At 52.4% G+C, this 14,540-nt stretch overlaps 1 protein-coding gene across 1 annotated transcript; it reads left to right on the top strand.

Annotated features, from left to right (window-relative positions):
- The first annotated feature begins 10,249 nt into the window (after positions 1 to 10,249).
- Positions 10,250 to 13,011, top strand: SP8 (Sp8 transcription factor). Its single transcript, XM_065629771.1, has 2 exons — positions 10,250 to 10,478; positions 11,533 to 13,011. Exons 1-2 carry the CDS (start codon positions 10,458 to 10,460, stop codon positions 13,009 to 13,011), a joined length of 1,500 nt encoding a protein of 499 aa, XP_065485843.1. The 5' UTR covers positions 10,250 to 10,457.
- Positions 13,012 to 14,540: the final 1,529 nt, after the last annotated feature.

Below are 14,540 nucleotides of genomic sequence, written 5' to 3'. Positions count from 1 at the left end.
CTGCGCGGCCGCCTGTGGGGCCGCCGCTCCCGCCGAGAGGGCGGAGCGGGGCGGGAGCGGGCGGAGGGGTGGGAACAGGGGGCGGAGGGGGGCCGGGCAGGATGGGCCGCTCCGCGCCCGCCCGCCCGCGCCTTTTGTGCTGCGCCCTCCCAGCCTGTCAGCGCGGAGGGCGAGGGTGATTGCCGGGGAGGGTCGCGGCTGGGGGTGTGCGAGCGTGTGTGTATGTGCGTATATGTGTATATATGTGTGTGTACGGGGCAGCGCGCTGGGGTCTGTGTGCCTACGGGCTCGGGGGTGCCCTCATGTCCCTGCCGGAGAGCGAAGGCATGAGGGGCTCAGGCAACAGGTTGCTGTGGAGGGGCCGGTTGTGTGGGTGTATTCGATCGGTACATATGGGTGTGTTGGCTCTTTACATACATGTGCATTTGAGCTGCGTGTGGGTCGGTGTGACTGCAGCAGGAGGCTGTGGGTTGGGCAGAGATCACGGTCGTGGTCTGCCAGGGAAATCCAGGCGCTCTGCCTGAACTCAGAAGTCCTGACAGGTGTAAGGGTGTTCCTTCTTGACACACTTTGACCTGGCCATCTTCAGTTTGGCCCAAGTGTTTACCTCCGTGTTATTTCCAGCCCAGGGACAACCCACTCTCCCACTGTGGCAGAAGTCTGTACTTATTTCATTTTTTCCCCTCTCTGTGAAACAGACAACTACAGTAGACTTCAGCTCAGACTTTGCTCTGTGTTTGAAGAGCAATTTTCCATCAGCACAATAGTGAGTGGCCTTTCAGAGGAGTGACGTCTGCCTTGCTGAGGGTTGCTCTGGCCTTTCATCTTGTGGCTCTTGTATGAATCAGTCGTTGGACAATTGGTTAAACATAGCGGGAGCAATGGCATTGGCCTCTCCTTGTGCAGGCCTAAGTGCTCTGCGTCTGCCAGATATAAAATGTCAGCCTGCATGTTCACTTTGGCGCTGGGATCCTGGACTCCACTGCTGTCACCACTTAGGCCGTTTCAAGGGGCTGCACTGCGCCCCTTGTCCAGCAGAGCTCTTCCCCTTTACTTCCAGACCAATGTTTTTCTCTGGTTAGTCATGGTAGAAATGCTGGATCCAAAGGCCAGTTGAAGTCATTCAGAGCTTCCTGCTGTTTTAAACCAAACTTGCCTGTCCACAATTGCCAGGTATACAGGGCAGCCTCTTGACAGATGTTGCAAGAAATAGGGCAGTGATTCCTACACAAACGATGTTTTCGGTCCTAGTGGAGACTGACACTTCTGAGAAATTTTCTGGGCATTTCAGGCTAACATGACTTTAAAAAAGAAAATTAAATGGACACAGTCACCTGGACAGGCACATGTTAGACTACTTCAACATTAAAACTCATGATCTTATTCTGCTCATTGCGTGACTCCTGAAATTTCCTTCTAGTTCCCAGTAAGATTGTTCTCCTCCATCAGTTCGCGTGTGTCAGGAGTGCAGAGATGCCTGTCTTCAGCAAGGATAAAAACAGTGAAAAATATATCTACCATGAGTGTGAGCAGATTGAGGTTGAGGAGAACATCAGAGAGTGAACATCACAGAGGGTGAACATCCTGGACAGTTGCATGCAGGGTAACATAACGTCTGGGAGGAAACTACGTTGTCAACACTATCTATGTTCCCCTCAAGCATAGTCCCAGTGGTGATTTGCCTGTTGCCTAAGTAACAAGGGAAAAAGTGAACCTGTCGATGAAAATATTGAATATCATACTTCTATTCCACAGGTACTGGATGTAGTCCAATGAAGGCACACCACAGCAAGCTGGCATGAAAAACCGGAGTCCCTTGTTTCTTTATGAATTGGCGGGCACACGGTTTATTCTTGAAGATGCGAGCAGAAGTCTTCCCCGATGGGAAGAAAACCCTGTCATGGATAAGGAGGTGTCGCTAGCCTATCTCTTCGGGAGTAACCGAATTCATGCCACGGAGGCAAACGGGGAGAACTTGCTAAGGTGATCTGGATCCCCAGGCAGGGGAGGCAGGATCCGTCCCGCCCTATACAAAAGTAACACAGACCACAAGGGACAAAGACACTCCGGGCGGTCGGATCGGGCCCCCTGGGCTCAGCCAGCCCCGGTCGGCGGCACCCGGGGAGCACTGCAGGGGAGAAGGTATCTTTCCTTTACCGGTCTAGGGGAACGAGGAGGCTGGAAAAGCCCCTACGTGTCACACCTCGCATCTGTGTTGGCTTCGGCCATTGTTGTGTCCTTTTAAAATACATCTACGTACCGCTCGGCTCCTCTGAGTCGCCTTTGAAGAGGTTTACCCAGAGAGACGGCACTGCGGCAGCACTTTATTGCAGTATAATGCACTGGGGGAAAAAATAGAAGGGGCTCATTATTATGGTTGATAAACATAGAAAAAGCACATGCCTGACCTTTCATTTGTACAATTAATTGTTCCAGCAGAAAGAAAATGAGTCTTAATTGTGCACAGCTTCCTAGAGGATCAGCTGTGTGTGCCCCTCCGCGCTCTGGGAAAAACGCTGCGAAGTTTTCCTGAAGACTTACTTTCCACGAGGGCAGGAAAAAGAAGAAAGGAAGATCGCTATATCACCACCCCCCACACACTCCTATTCTCCCCCCAGAGAGAAATAATATTGAACTATAGTCCTATTTAAGCAACCTACAGCATTTCCTTCGGTTTTGTAAAAGGAACTTTCCTCATGCCTTTTCAGTGCTATTTCGCGCCTATAGTAAGGTAATATTTTACAAGGCGCAATCAAATCCCATTTCAGAGATCAGGGGTTAGCCCAAACAAGCACCTGGAACCCGCGCTCTGAATTTGGCTGCTCAATCACATTGCTAGCAGTGAGTGGCCACGGTTAGGAACAGGACTTTCCAAGCCCCACTGTGGTACCCGAATGATGTACTGCATGTGGGCTCCCGAGGGGCTGGTTACTGTGTGCTTACGCAGGAATCTCTGCATCCAAAGCCCCGCTCGGAAAACAAGCCTCTTTGGCCCCTGGCTGGGGACATCACCACGGGGAGTGGAGAGATGGGGCAGTGCGGGGCGGGGGAAGCGAAGCGCCCGGGACGCCCCCACCGCGCCGGAAGGTTGGGGATGGGCTCCGGGCCGCGGGATGGACAAATTCCTCTGACAGCGCTGACAGTTCCGCTGGCCCCTGGGGCTGCAGCCCGCGGGAGACTGAAGGTTTTTTGGCTTCTTTCAGAACCGCCGGAAAAGTCCTTTTGTCTGGCCCCGGTTGATGATTAATAACGCCCCGGCACCGATCCTGCCCTCGGCATCGCCCCCAGGCAGTCCGGGGTTCAGCCCGCGGAGTGGGAGAAGGATCGGGCCCTTCCCGTGCGGTGGATGAGATCCCGCCCCCAGAGTGTGACCGTCTTAAACGCACATCTTACCGATACCGATTTTTAATCTCTAAATCACAAAGGGGCACATTCTGTGCTCCTTAATAGAGCACGACGCCCATTGACTTCTACCCCATTGACTTCAATGGGAGTTTCGCTCCATTAAGGACTGCAGAATTTGGCCTAAACTGACCGCAATAATTTTGCTGCCGGTAATGGAGCTTCAAAGCCGTCTCTAATTAGCCGACGAGCAAGAATCGTTAAACATGCCGTACAATTCAGTGTGTGCTACGTGGGGGCTGCGGAACAGCTGAGCAGTCCCGCTCAGACCTGGAGAAGCTAAGGAACCGTATTCAGATATAATTGCAAACTTCTGCGGAGACAACTGGGGGACAAGGGTGTCCGACAAGCCAGTTCATAGCAGTTGCGTTAGCATGGGAGCAGTAGGAAAGGAAGCTCTGAAAGGTTATGAAAGATTTGCTCAGACACTCAGCTTTCCCCCCCTTCAAAGATGCTTTAAAAAGAATGACAGTATACACCGCTGGTTCCATTTATCAGAGATAAACCTAATTAGTTGTGTTTATCCACATCCCGGAGCACACCTAACGCGTTCTGGTAAATCCCAAACTGCTTCCGAAGCAGTGAGTAGCTGTAATTTGGAGTGGGATGAGTTTCACTACGGTCTGGCACCTTCACGTGTAGCTTTCTGACTAGCAGTTTCTGAGTACGGGGGGCGGAGGGGTAAAAACGACAGAAACAAACTCAATCCGCTTGAGCTGAATTCAGCTGTAAAGGCACTTTCAATACACGATGCGCTTGCCGTTTGTGGGCATAATCTCCTTCCTCAGTTCCTCAGATGTAGATCCAGCAACACGAGGGAATATCTCACAAAGACTGTTATTTAATAGACTAAATTTAGGGGCTTATACACGCACGTTTAAATCCCTGCAGACTGTCTATTACCCGTAAATTTTAATTTGGAAAACAGCATTTTCCTCTGGAGAAAAAATATTCGACCAGTGAGAATGGTGCAAACGCTTTCGATTCGTCAAGGTGAAATGCAGCAAGAAAAAAAATAAATATAGTTACTCAATAGCATAAACTCCTAGGGTGATTCCGTAAAATCTTCTCAAAGAACTAAATCATATGAGAAGAAAAAACGCCCGAAATCTCTAGGCATAGCCAGTATATTAGTCATCTATTTTTTAAAAAAATGGGCTCGGAAGTTTTGGTCAGTGTTCTAAGCAAAATATGCTCAACAGATGATAGTGGAGATGCAGCCAGAAAACAACTCCAGCTATTTAAACTGCCAAATGAGACATAAAGCCGCATTGTAAAAATCATCTGGAAAACAGGTTTTCCTATTGAAGTCGCTATGTGTTAATTACTGTGATCTGGAAGAGCTCTGTATCTAAACGCCTGGAAGCCGACTTTCACCCCGCATATGTAAATGAAGCAAGTGCTGAATCTAAGCCAGAGGGTTCATGTTCGGATTCATTTCTGTGCATGCCTAGACATTAATATGTGTTCATGTAGGGTTCGTACAGTACGAGGTGTTATTTCCTTATAAAGAAACACCAGGTCTCGCTTTCCATTCTCCTTACAAAATTATTCGCATTATTTATGCTACATTGAGCGATCTAATTTCTTCGTGATAGTCAGCTAATTGCTCTGGCAGGTAATTAGAAGCGGTTTACAACGCAAAGGGCTTTTGCGGTGCCCCTCGGATTATTAAGTTGCTCTGTAAATTATACCATATTTGCCGAAAAGAGGGAGGGGGAAGGGGCTCACTATCTTTTGAGAAGTTCTTCTCCTGCGATCAGAGCTGAAACACGTCCCTGTCCCCCCCCCAGCACTTAAAAAATGTGGGGAGGGGGCTCTTCCAGGGCTCGGAGTCGAATTATTCTCAAGCACGCGATCTGAAGCCCATTTTGTTCGTGCTCACTGGTCCAGAATAACTTGGCCATAATGGCCGGGAATGGGCCAGGTCTGCAGCAAGCTTCCTGCGCCCTGGCAGCGTCCAGCAGGCATGTGGGAAAAGAATGGCTTAAATGGGGACATCTGTTCAGTGTTGCTCATCTCGCTCCTGCGGCCAGGTCGGGTTAAGAGAATAACCTGTTCGCCACCTTGCCTCCTTCCCGCTGCTCGCCTGCCTCCCCTCCCTCTCCCATCAAGTTATTCTAATAAGGCTGCTGCTGGAGGGGGAGGGGGGGCGGGAGGGGGGCGAACTAATTGCTCTGCCATATAGGCAAATAACGACAGGGAAAGGTGGCAGCTACATTGTAAGCGGAACAGTAAATATATCAATATTAGGGTCTCTCAAATCAGATCGCAGGAGTTCTGCATTCAAGAGAAGGCTGCGGTGCTCGCTGAGTGCGCGAACCGATGTGGGCAAAACCTTCCCGGCTCAGTGCTCCGGAGGTTCATCTTTCTCGGAGCACCAGGGGTTCTTCTACTTCCCAAATGGCATCAAGCAAAGATTTTTTTTTTTTTTTTGCCCCCCAGGTTGACACTTTCGTGCAGCTGTCAGAACAAAGAAATACATACATACATACATGCGTGGAAAGCTTTCCTTTTTCTCTGTATTCTCTACAGACTGAGATTTTGGGTGCTGTAGGATTTGTACATGCAAGTGTCTCACACCCACACATTTATATACGCGCACATATATACACACGCGCAAATATATATATATATTTGTATATTTATAGATAAACAGCATGTACTTCGGGCCATGACCCAGCTTCAGGCAGGCTATCTAATGGCAACGTCCTGTCTTGCACACCGATTTTTCAAACATTTTCTATAACTTGTCACCCCTTTGTAAAGCTTGTACAACGATTTGAACACATGTGTGGTTAAACCATCGGACCCAGAGCAGCTCCTAGATTATTTGTAATTAAACACAATTCCCAAAGTAACATTTATCTTCCCGAAACCTGCGATTGCAATTGTCAACCGTCTGGAGGAGACGCGGGGTAATCTGGAAGCATTACCTCCTCTCCTAACGGAGCAGAATGAAAAGAAATCAATACTGCTGAGGAGAAGAATTTACTAGTTTTTAACTCTAAGTGGTGTCTGGGAGAAAGTGATATATAATGGGAAAAACAGAAAGCAGCTTAAACAAATCTATTTCTAGGAAGGACCGAAGCGCCCGGCTCTGTAGCCGGCGGCGGGGGCTCCGCGCTTTGCCCAGCCCGGGAGCTCGCTCTCCCCTCCGGCGCCTCCCGGTACTTACATGACCGCCCAGGAGCCGCCGATGCCTGCACAGTGATAACATATCGGGGAGGGGGGAAGGGGGGCAGGGAAAAAAGGGGAGAAGAAGGAGGAGATGTGGATCGAATCTGGGCGCACACCGGCAATGTAAACAGGGTGGATGTGAAGGTGCCTCTTCCTCCCCAGGCACACAACACACGGCGTCTTCCAGGGCTAATCTAATTACAGGGACCTTTCAGAGGCGCAGACAGCTTGCCTTTTTTGTTTGTTTGTTTTGTTTTTACACCGGCCCAGATAAAGTAAATAAATAAATAAACTGATAAATGCTGGAGCACATTGATGTGAACCTTCTCCGCCGGCTGCGAGCACGCAGGTCAGCGTGTGCCCTCGCTGAAGCGGCTCAGCGAGGAGCCCGGGCTGTGCCGGGTATCTCCCCGCAGCCTGCGCGGGGGAGCAGCCAGGCCGGGCTGGGAACCACAGGGTGGGCGGCGGGACGGGGACCTCGGCAGGATTTACAGGTACCTGGAGTAGACACGTCTGCATTGATGGAAGAAATAACGCCAGTAACCTATATAGCAACAGACGCAGGCACCCGCACTGGCTGCTGCCGCCGGGCTGCACCGGGTGCGCGGCTGCCAGCCCCGGTCAACGAAGTTACCTAGTTACCTGCCGTGCGAGAAACTCCCCAGGTAAACTACAGCAATGAAGAGGTGCGAATGGAGGTTAAATAACGACACAAATTATCCCCCTTTGCTCTGTGACCGCCAGGCATCGCATGCTCCTTTTTAGCTGGTGGCTGTTTAGTTTCATTTACGTGCTACTCCCCTTCTTCCTTTCCCCGTCTAAGTTGAGCCCTCCTGCACCTGGAGAGCTGGTTGTCACCCCTCGGTAAATCTTACAGGTGACAGCTTCGAGGTGAAGGTGGCGGGCGGAGAGGGCACCTCCTGGCCCCCACCTCCCCGGGGACGAGAGGCGCGGCGCGGTGGGGCAAACCCGGGGGGGACGGAGCAGCTTCCAGCGCAAGGAGCCCGGGGAGGGCGAGGGCAAGGCCCCTCCACGTCCAGCGGATTTTCGCCGTGCAGACTACGGGAGCGGAGCGGGGAGCCGCTGGGCGTAGAGGAGCCAAGGTTTGGCCCTCGTTGGACGCTTGCAAGGCGGCGGAGCGGAGCCCGTGGGCCGGGAAGGCATGAGGTGGGTCAGGTTCCAACCTATGTGACCGTAAATTGGCGCAAGGGAGGCATGAAACGTGCTCCTTCGCTAGCACTGACATTCCAACGGACGGCGCAGTCAGCAGTTAGTTTAATCTTTCCATCTATACCTTTTCAAATAGCATAGACTTCTCTTCACCACCCCCCACCTCCCACCTCGGTAGATCTGTCTATGGACAGACAAGGACCCCTGGAAGAGCGGTCTACCCATCTCTCTGTCTGCTCGCCGGCCGCAGCGCGGAGGGTCGGAGTTTTCTCCGAGGAAAATCCTCCCCCCACGGTGAGGTTAGCGACAGCTATCCTTGTGGCTGAAGTTCCGAGATTGCTAATGTATATTGTAGACACAAGATGTTAGGTAGACTTGAGCAAGTTGTTCCCAGGATGTAAATTAGGTCCCAAAAGCTGTTGTCCAAATCGAAGAAACAGAGAAATTAATCTGGGAGACTATCCATCATAGCCTGTAATAAAGGGAGCGACATGGATGAGACAGATGATATGATTAAGGAGCTGTGGTCGTTTTAATTAACTTTTTGCTGTCCTGTAATGATCAAACTGGTCAACAGACCCGGTCAATAAGCATGTTAATATCAAACAAATAAAACCAGGGATGATTAAAAACCTCCTGGTTTATTAAATTTGAAATTCAAATGAAATTTATGCTGCAGATGCATACAGAATACTAATAGATTTTAGCTTTATTGAGAGTGGATCCCACAGGTTTTCAAGAAACAGCACGAACATTTATCTACTCCCGTACATTAAACTTCGAATTGGAAAAAAAATAACAATAATTTTGGGAAAACTTCTCCTTTCTGCTCCCCGCTCCGCTTCCACCTGCATATTATGTTAATGTACTGCACCCTTAAGTGCAGTGGTCAATAACGCAAATGCAAACAAAATTGTAAGCTTCCTTAAATCCTTTGCCCAGCAGGCAATGTGTACAAAGGGGGAATGTTACAGATGTTTCCGTGGTGAATTGGGAAAAGATCGGCTCATCGCTCTCAAAGTTCAGAGTCTGCTGCTTTTCCAGGTTCGGGGAAATTATCAGAGTAGCAGGACGATGCCACTGACAGGAGTTTTGTGTTCTCTATTCGGTTCTGGTGTATTTGCCTTTTTTTCTTCCTTCTCTGTTGAGTTCCCCTGTATAGACTCCCGTGACTATTTTTACGAGTTTTTCATAATTTCCAAAGCGGTGTTTCTAAAGGAAAAGAAAACTGAAATTAAGGACTTTCGGCCCCAAATCAAAAGAGCCAGTGTACGCATCGGAACAAACGAACACGAAAAAGATCAAGAAAGTACACGTTTCCGCTGGGCAGACAAGTGCAGACAAAATATGGATGCGAATAGAAGACTCACCCGTCGAGACTCTCCTAAGTGTACATATATATCACTAACGCCTTCTCCTTTCCCTGTAGATGGCAAAGTCTCTCAGACTTTCTGGGGCTGAAAAGAATGCGTGTCGATCTCTTTACCTAACCTGGCACACCACAAAATGCGATTTTCTGTTCCTCTAAAATGTATTGCTCGCGGTGCTTGTTTTGCTCTTACGCTTTCTGATCTATGTCTTAATAGTCACTCCCCACCCCCAGCAGATAAAGGAAGTACAGATAAAAAGTTAATAAGCATTCATACAAGGGAGTATCTCTGGTAAATGTTCTTCCCCTCTTCGCGGGTGATAGTATTGATTAAATTAAACCCGAAATTTAAACAAGTGTGAATTAGGTCTGTAAAATGAATATCATTACAGAAGGAGACCAAAGCAATGAAGTTAATTCTTTTTTATTTGTTAAACGGAGTTCCCTCCTTCCCCCACCCCTTCCTCCTTCTGGGCTGGCCTGTCACGCCTTCTCAACAGGCTAAAATCATTCAGAGCAGCTCGCAGAGAGAAACGCGACATTTATGGTAACCGTCAGCCTTCAGAGAAAGCAAGCAGTTCATTAATTTACTTCACTCTTACTTCAAAGTATGATAATGTACGTTACCCCCTTAATCAATAGATATGATGTACAGCCAATACCCCCACGACACGGAAATGGGACAAAACAGAGGCCGAGAGGAGAAGAGCAGTGGCCTGAAGTGTCTCCCCCCCACCTTGCTGCGACAAGGACCAAAAGAACGGGGAGAGGGAGGACAGAGCAGAGGGGAGCGGGATGGGGGGATCCCCGCGGAGAAATAGGGTGCTCCCTCACTTTCCCGTCCTTGCCATAATAACAGTAACGATGAGACGATGGTGATATAAAAATCCAAGCAAGACTAAACCTTTCCGCAGAAAAAAAAAAAATTAACCTGTTGCCAGATTACGCGCACGGGGCGGGCGGGGCGGGGGGGGACACCGTGTGGGATGGAAAGGGGAGACCGGGACGAAGCAGCCCGACCCGAGGCGGGGCCCCTTGTGGACCGGTACCAGGACCGTGGTCCGCCTCGCTCGACGACGTGACTGCGTGAGGTCATCAGCGCCGTCGAGCGGGGGCTCGACGGCGCTGATGACCTCACGCAGTCACGTCGTCGAGCGAGGCGGCGGGAGCGGGGATTGGCTGGCGGCGGCTCAGCGGCACTTCAAAGCCGGCGAGGGAGCTACAATTGTGGTGGAATGGGCGGAACTGATCATTGTATTGCACACCTCTAAAAAAAACACTGCCTCTGATTTATCAATATAAAAAAGATCCTCTGAGAGGAGGGCACTTTTGTGTGATGGCAACTTCACTTCTAGGGGTGAGTCTAAGGATTTTTTCTCTTGCTGGTTTAATTAGTTTCTTTTTATTGTCGATTGGAGGGGGTTAAAATAACCCCTGTCTTGACTGGGGCTATCAGTCTCCTCTATTCAGGTTTTTCTTTTTTTTTTTTTTTTTTTTTTTTTTTTAAACTTAAGTACAAGTGAGTTTAGCAGAAAAGAAAGAGCGAGAGGGGGGAAAGGGGGCAGAGTCACTTTTCAGTGAGCAGGAAAAGGTTTTAAGGGCATTTGTAGAAACAACGTACAGCGCCTGGGCTGTGCTATTCCTGTGCCCCCGGAGAAGTGGCCTTTCTTCTTTACGCGTGACTGCTGGAAGGAAAAAAAAAAAACCAACCCCAAACCCAGTACTATCGTTTTTCGTGTCCAATTTGTAATTTGCAACAGATTGTCGCTTTTTATTTCCCTTTAAAATAACACAGCCCGCCGTGTCCAGCAGGTACGTTGAACTTGTGTATACATACATATGTTAAATTTATATATATATTTAATTATCGTTGGTACGTATATACGGCTTTTTTTTAAGGAAGCGGGTTTTTTTCTTTTTTCTTTTTTTTCTTTTTTCTTTTTTTCCCTAAGAGTAAATTGATAATCCTGAAGTTCTATATTTAAGAAAACAGCATTACTGGCCTGAGGGTCGGGGACCGTCCGGGTCCCGGCGAGAGCGAACAGGCTGAAACGTAGCTGGCGCCGTGTCGGGGGCATTTTTGAAGCTACGGTAACAGACGCAACTTTTTACTCTGTCTTTTTTCCTCCCCCCTTTTTTAACCCTTCCCGAGCTCCTCCGTGGGAGGAGGGTTGGATGGTGAAAAAAAGCCCTGGAGGGTGCTTGGCGACAGAGTCGCCGTGTCGGCTCCGGCGAAGGAATCCTCCTGCGGGAGTCGCGAAACTTCGCTCCCAGGGCCGGGCGGCGGAGCAGAGCGGAGCGGGGCCGGGCGGCGGAGAGGGGCCGGGCGCGGGGCAGCGGGCGGCGGGCGGCGGCGGGGCCGCTCCGTCCCTGACTCCGGCGGGGTGGCCCTCTCCCCTCTGTGCCCGCAGGAGGAACCGCGGGTAGGCTCCACGCCGCTGGCCATGCTCGCCGCGACCTGCAACAAGATCGGCAGTCCCAGCCCCTCGCCGTCCGCCCTCTCGGACAGCGCGTCCTCCTTCGGAAAAGGCTTCCACCCCTGGAAACGCTCCTCCTCCTCATCCTCGGCGGGCAGCTGCAGCGCCGTGGGCTCCGGCCTCCCGGGCTTCGGCGTGGCGGGCGCGGCGCGCAACGGCTCCTCGGCGGCAGCGGCGGCGGCAGCAGCGGCGGCGGCGGCGGCCGCTCTCGTCTCGGACTCGTTCAGCTGCGGCGGCTCGCCGGGCTCCAGCGCCTTCTCCCTCACCTCCAGCAGCGCGGCGGCCGCCAGTTCACCTTTCGCTAACGACTACTCCGTCTTCCAAGCGCCGGGCAGCGCCGGTGGCGGCGGCGGCGGAGGCAGCGGCGGAGGGGCGGCGGGGCAGGAGGCGGCGGCGCACCAGCCCGTCTTCATCTCCAAGGTGCACACGTCGGTGGAGGGGCTGCAGGGCATCTATCCGCGGGTGGGCATGGCGCACCCCTACGAGTCCTGGTTCAAGCCCTCGCACCCGGGGCTGGGCGCCGGCGAGGTAGGCTCGGCGGGCGCCTCCAGCTGGTGGGACGTCAGCGCCGGCTGGATCGACGTGCAAAGCCCCAACGGGGCGGCTGCGCTGCCCGGCTCTCTGCACCCGGCGGCCGGCGGGCTTCAGACCTCGCTCCACTCGCCGTTGGGCGGCTACAACTCGGATTACTCGGGCCTGGGCCACTCGGCCTTCAGCAGCGGCGCCTCCTCGCACCTCCTGAGCCCCGCCGGGCAGCACCTCATGGACGGATTTAAGCCGGTGCTGCCCGGCTCCTATCCGGACTCGGCCCCCTCGCCGCTGGCCGGCGGCGGGGGCTCTATGCTGGGCGGTGGCCCCACCGCACCGCTGGCCGCCTCGCCGCGCTCCTCAGCCCGCCGCTACTCGGGCCGCGCCACCTGCGACTGCCCCAATTGCCAGGAGGCCGAGCGGCTGGGGCCGGCGGGGGCCAGCCTGCGGCGCAAAGGGCTGCACAGCTGCCACATCCCCGGCTGCGGAAAGGTCTACGGCAAGACGTCGCACCTGAAGGCGCACCTGCGCTGGCACACGGGCGAGAGACCCTTCGTCTGCAACTGGCTGTTCTGCGGCAAGCGCTTCACCCGCTCCGACGAGCTGCAGCGGCACCTGCGGACCCACACGGGCGAGAAGCGCTTCGCCTGCCCCGTCTGCAACAAGCGCTTCATGCGCAGCGACCACCTTAGCAAGCACGTCAAGACCCACAGCGGCCCCGGCGGCGCCGGCGGCCCCGGTGGCGGCGGCCCCGGCGGCGGCGGCCCCGGCGGCAAGAAGGGCAGCGACACCGACAGCGAGCACAGCGCGGCCGGCAGCCCGCCCTGCCACTCCCCGGAGCTGCTGCCGCCCCCCGAGCCCGGCCACCGCAACGGCCTGGAGTGACGGGCGGAGGTTCTGGGCCGCTGCGCACCCCCCGCCCCCGACCGCCGCCCCCCCGGGCGCGCAGCCCCGCGGCGGGGACGCGGACACGTGAGTAGCCGGCGCGGCTCCGCAGGGACCGCGCTCAGCCCCGGCGGCCGTCCCGCTGCCCGCCCGGAGCCTCGCACGGGGAGAGCAGTACGGCCGGGTCGCGCAAGGCCCGCGACGGGGGCAGGGGAGCGGCTCGGGAAGGGGGGGACGGCCACGACCCCCTGTGGGGCAGCCCCAGCCCCCGCCTCCCCTGCGCTTCGCCTTGAGACCCCCACCTCGGGTTGCCTTTAGAGTGGAAGAAAACACGTTCCCTCTCGCTTTCCTGCTGGAAACCGGCCCGCACCTCCTCCCTCCGCCGCTAGCGCCGGTACAGCAGCAGAGCCCCGGAGCGGCGGGCGGGCGGGCCGGGGCTGACCCGTGGCGGGGGGCTCCGACGGCAGCGCCCGCCAGCCGCGGTCGTTATCCCAACGGAGCTGGGACTCAGAACTGCCCTCATCTCGTTAACCGCTCAAAGCCCTTCTGCTCCTCCGGGATCGGAGCGGCGGGGTGCTTTCCCTCCTCTCTCCCCCCGCGCCTTTTTTTTTTTTTTTTTAAATTTCAACAAATCGTTAACTCCCCGAGTCCAAATTTCATTCCGTTTGCCAGCGCATTTGTATAATTCCCGTTTGGGTAGGAATCGCGAAATACGCTGAAATAATTAGGTCAAAAGTCGTATATTTTTAATCTCCAAACAAATGAAGAAGCACCGTGGGTTTCAAGCGAAGCTGTAGTTCCAATGCCAAAAAGGGAAGCGGGGACGGGGGGAGATAATAAAATATTTGTAAAATACGCCTGAACCTATAGGTTTGTACAACCGGGAATCGTTCTAGATTAGCTAACAATTAAATATAACTCCACCATTGTATCGGTGTGAGGTGCAGTTGTCCAGGAGACGATTTTGTATAGTATTTTTCTTGTAAATTACTTCCAGTAAATATTTGAAAATATATTGAAGTACACTTGAGCGCTTTTTTTTTTTTCCTTTTTCCTTTTTTTTTTTTTTTTCTAATTTCTTTTCCTGTCACAAGAAAGCGTTAATGTTGCAGTCCTGGTTCACTACATTCTTTTTCTGGACTCGTTCCTTGAAGCGTACATCAAATTGCACTTCATGATATAGGTTTTGCTTGAATATTAATTTAGGTAGGCATACAACTGTAATTAAGCAAACAATATTTGATAAATGTTGAATGACATTTAATTTAATGGAGCATGTACTTATTTGCATTTGCTGGCAGTTCAGGTATAGTTACAGTGAGAGTTCTCCTATATTTCATAAAGTGGGTTTGCCACGACCCATGTATTAAATAAACTGTCCAAGTGAAGCTGAACTAACGTTGGCCTATGTGTATTTCCTGAAAATAATATTGATAAATGTTAATAAATACTCCTGACACTACATTCGCAGTTTGCAATGCTGCAAACTAATTGTCTCATTGTAATGTTGAAATAATTTGGATATTTCA

Source organism: Caloenas nicobarica, chromosome 2 (assembly GCF_036013445.1).
Source record: "Caloenas nicobarica isolate bCalNic1 chromosome 2, bCalNic1.hap1, whole genome shotgun sequence".
NCBI classification, from domain to species: domain Eukaryota; kingdom Metazoa; phylum Chordata; class Aves; order Columbiformes; family Columbidae; genus Caloenas; species Caloenas nicobarica.
The sequence above is the reverse complement of the archived record's forward strand: the minus strand, read 5'-3'. Positions and strand labels throughout refer to the sequence as shown.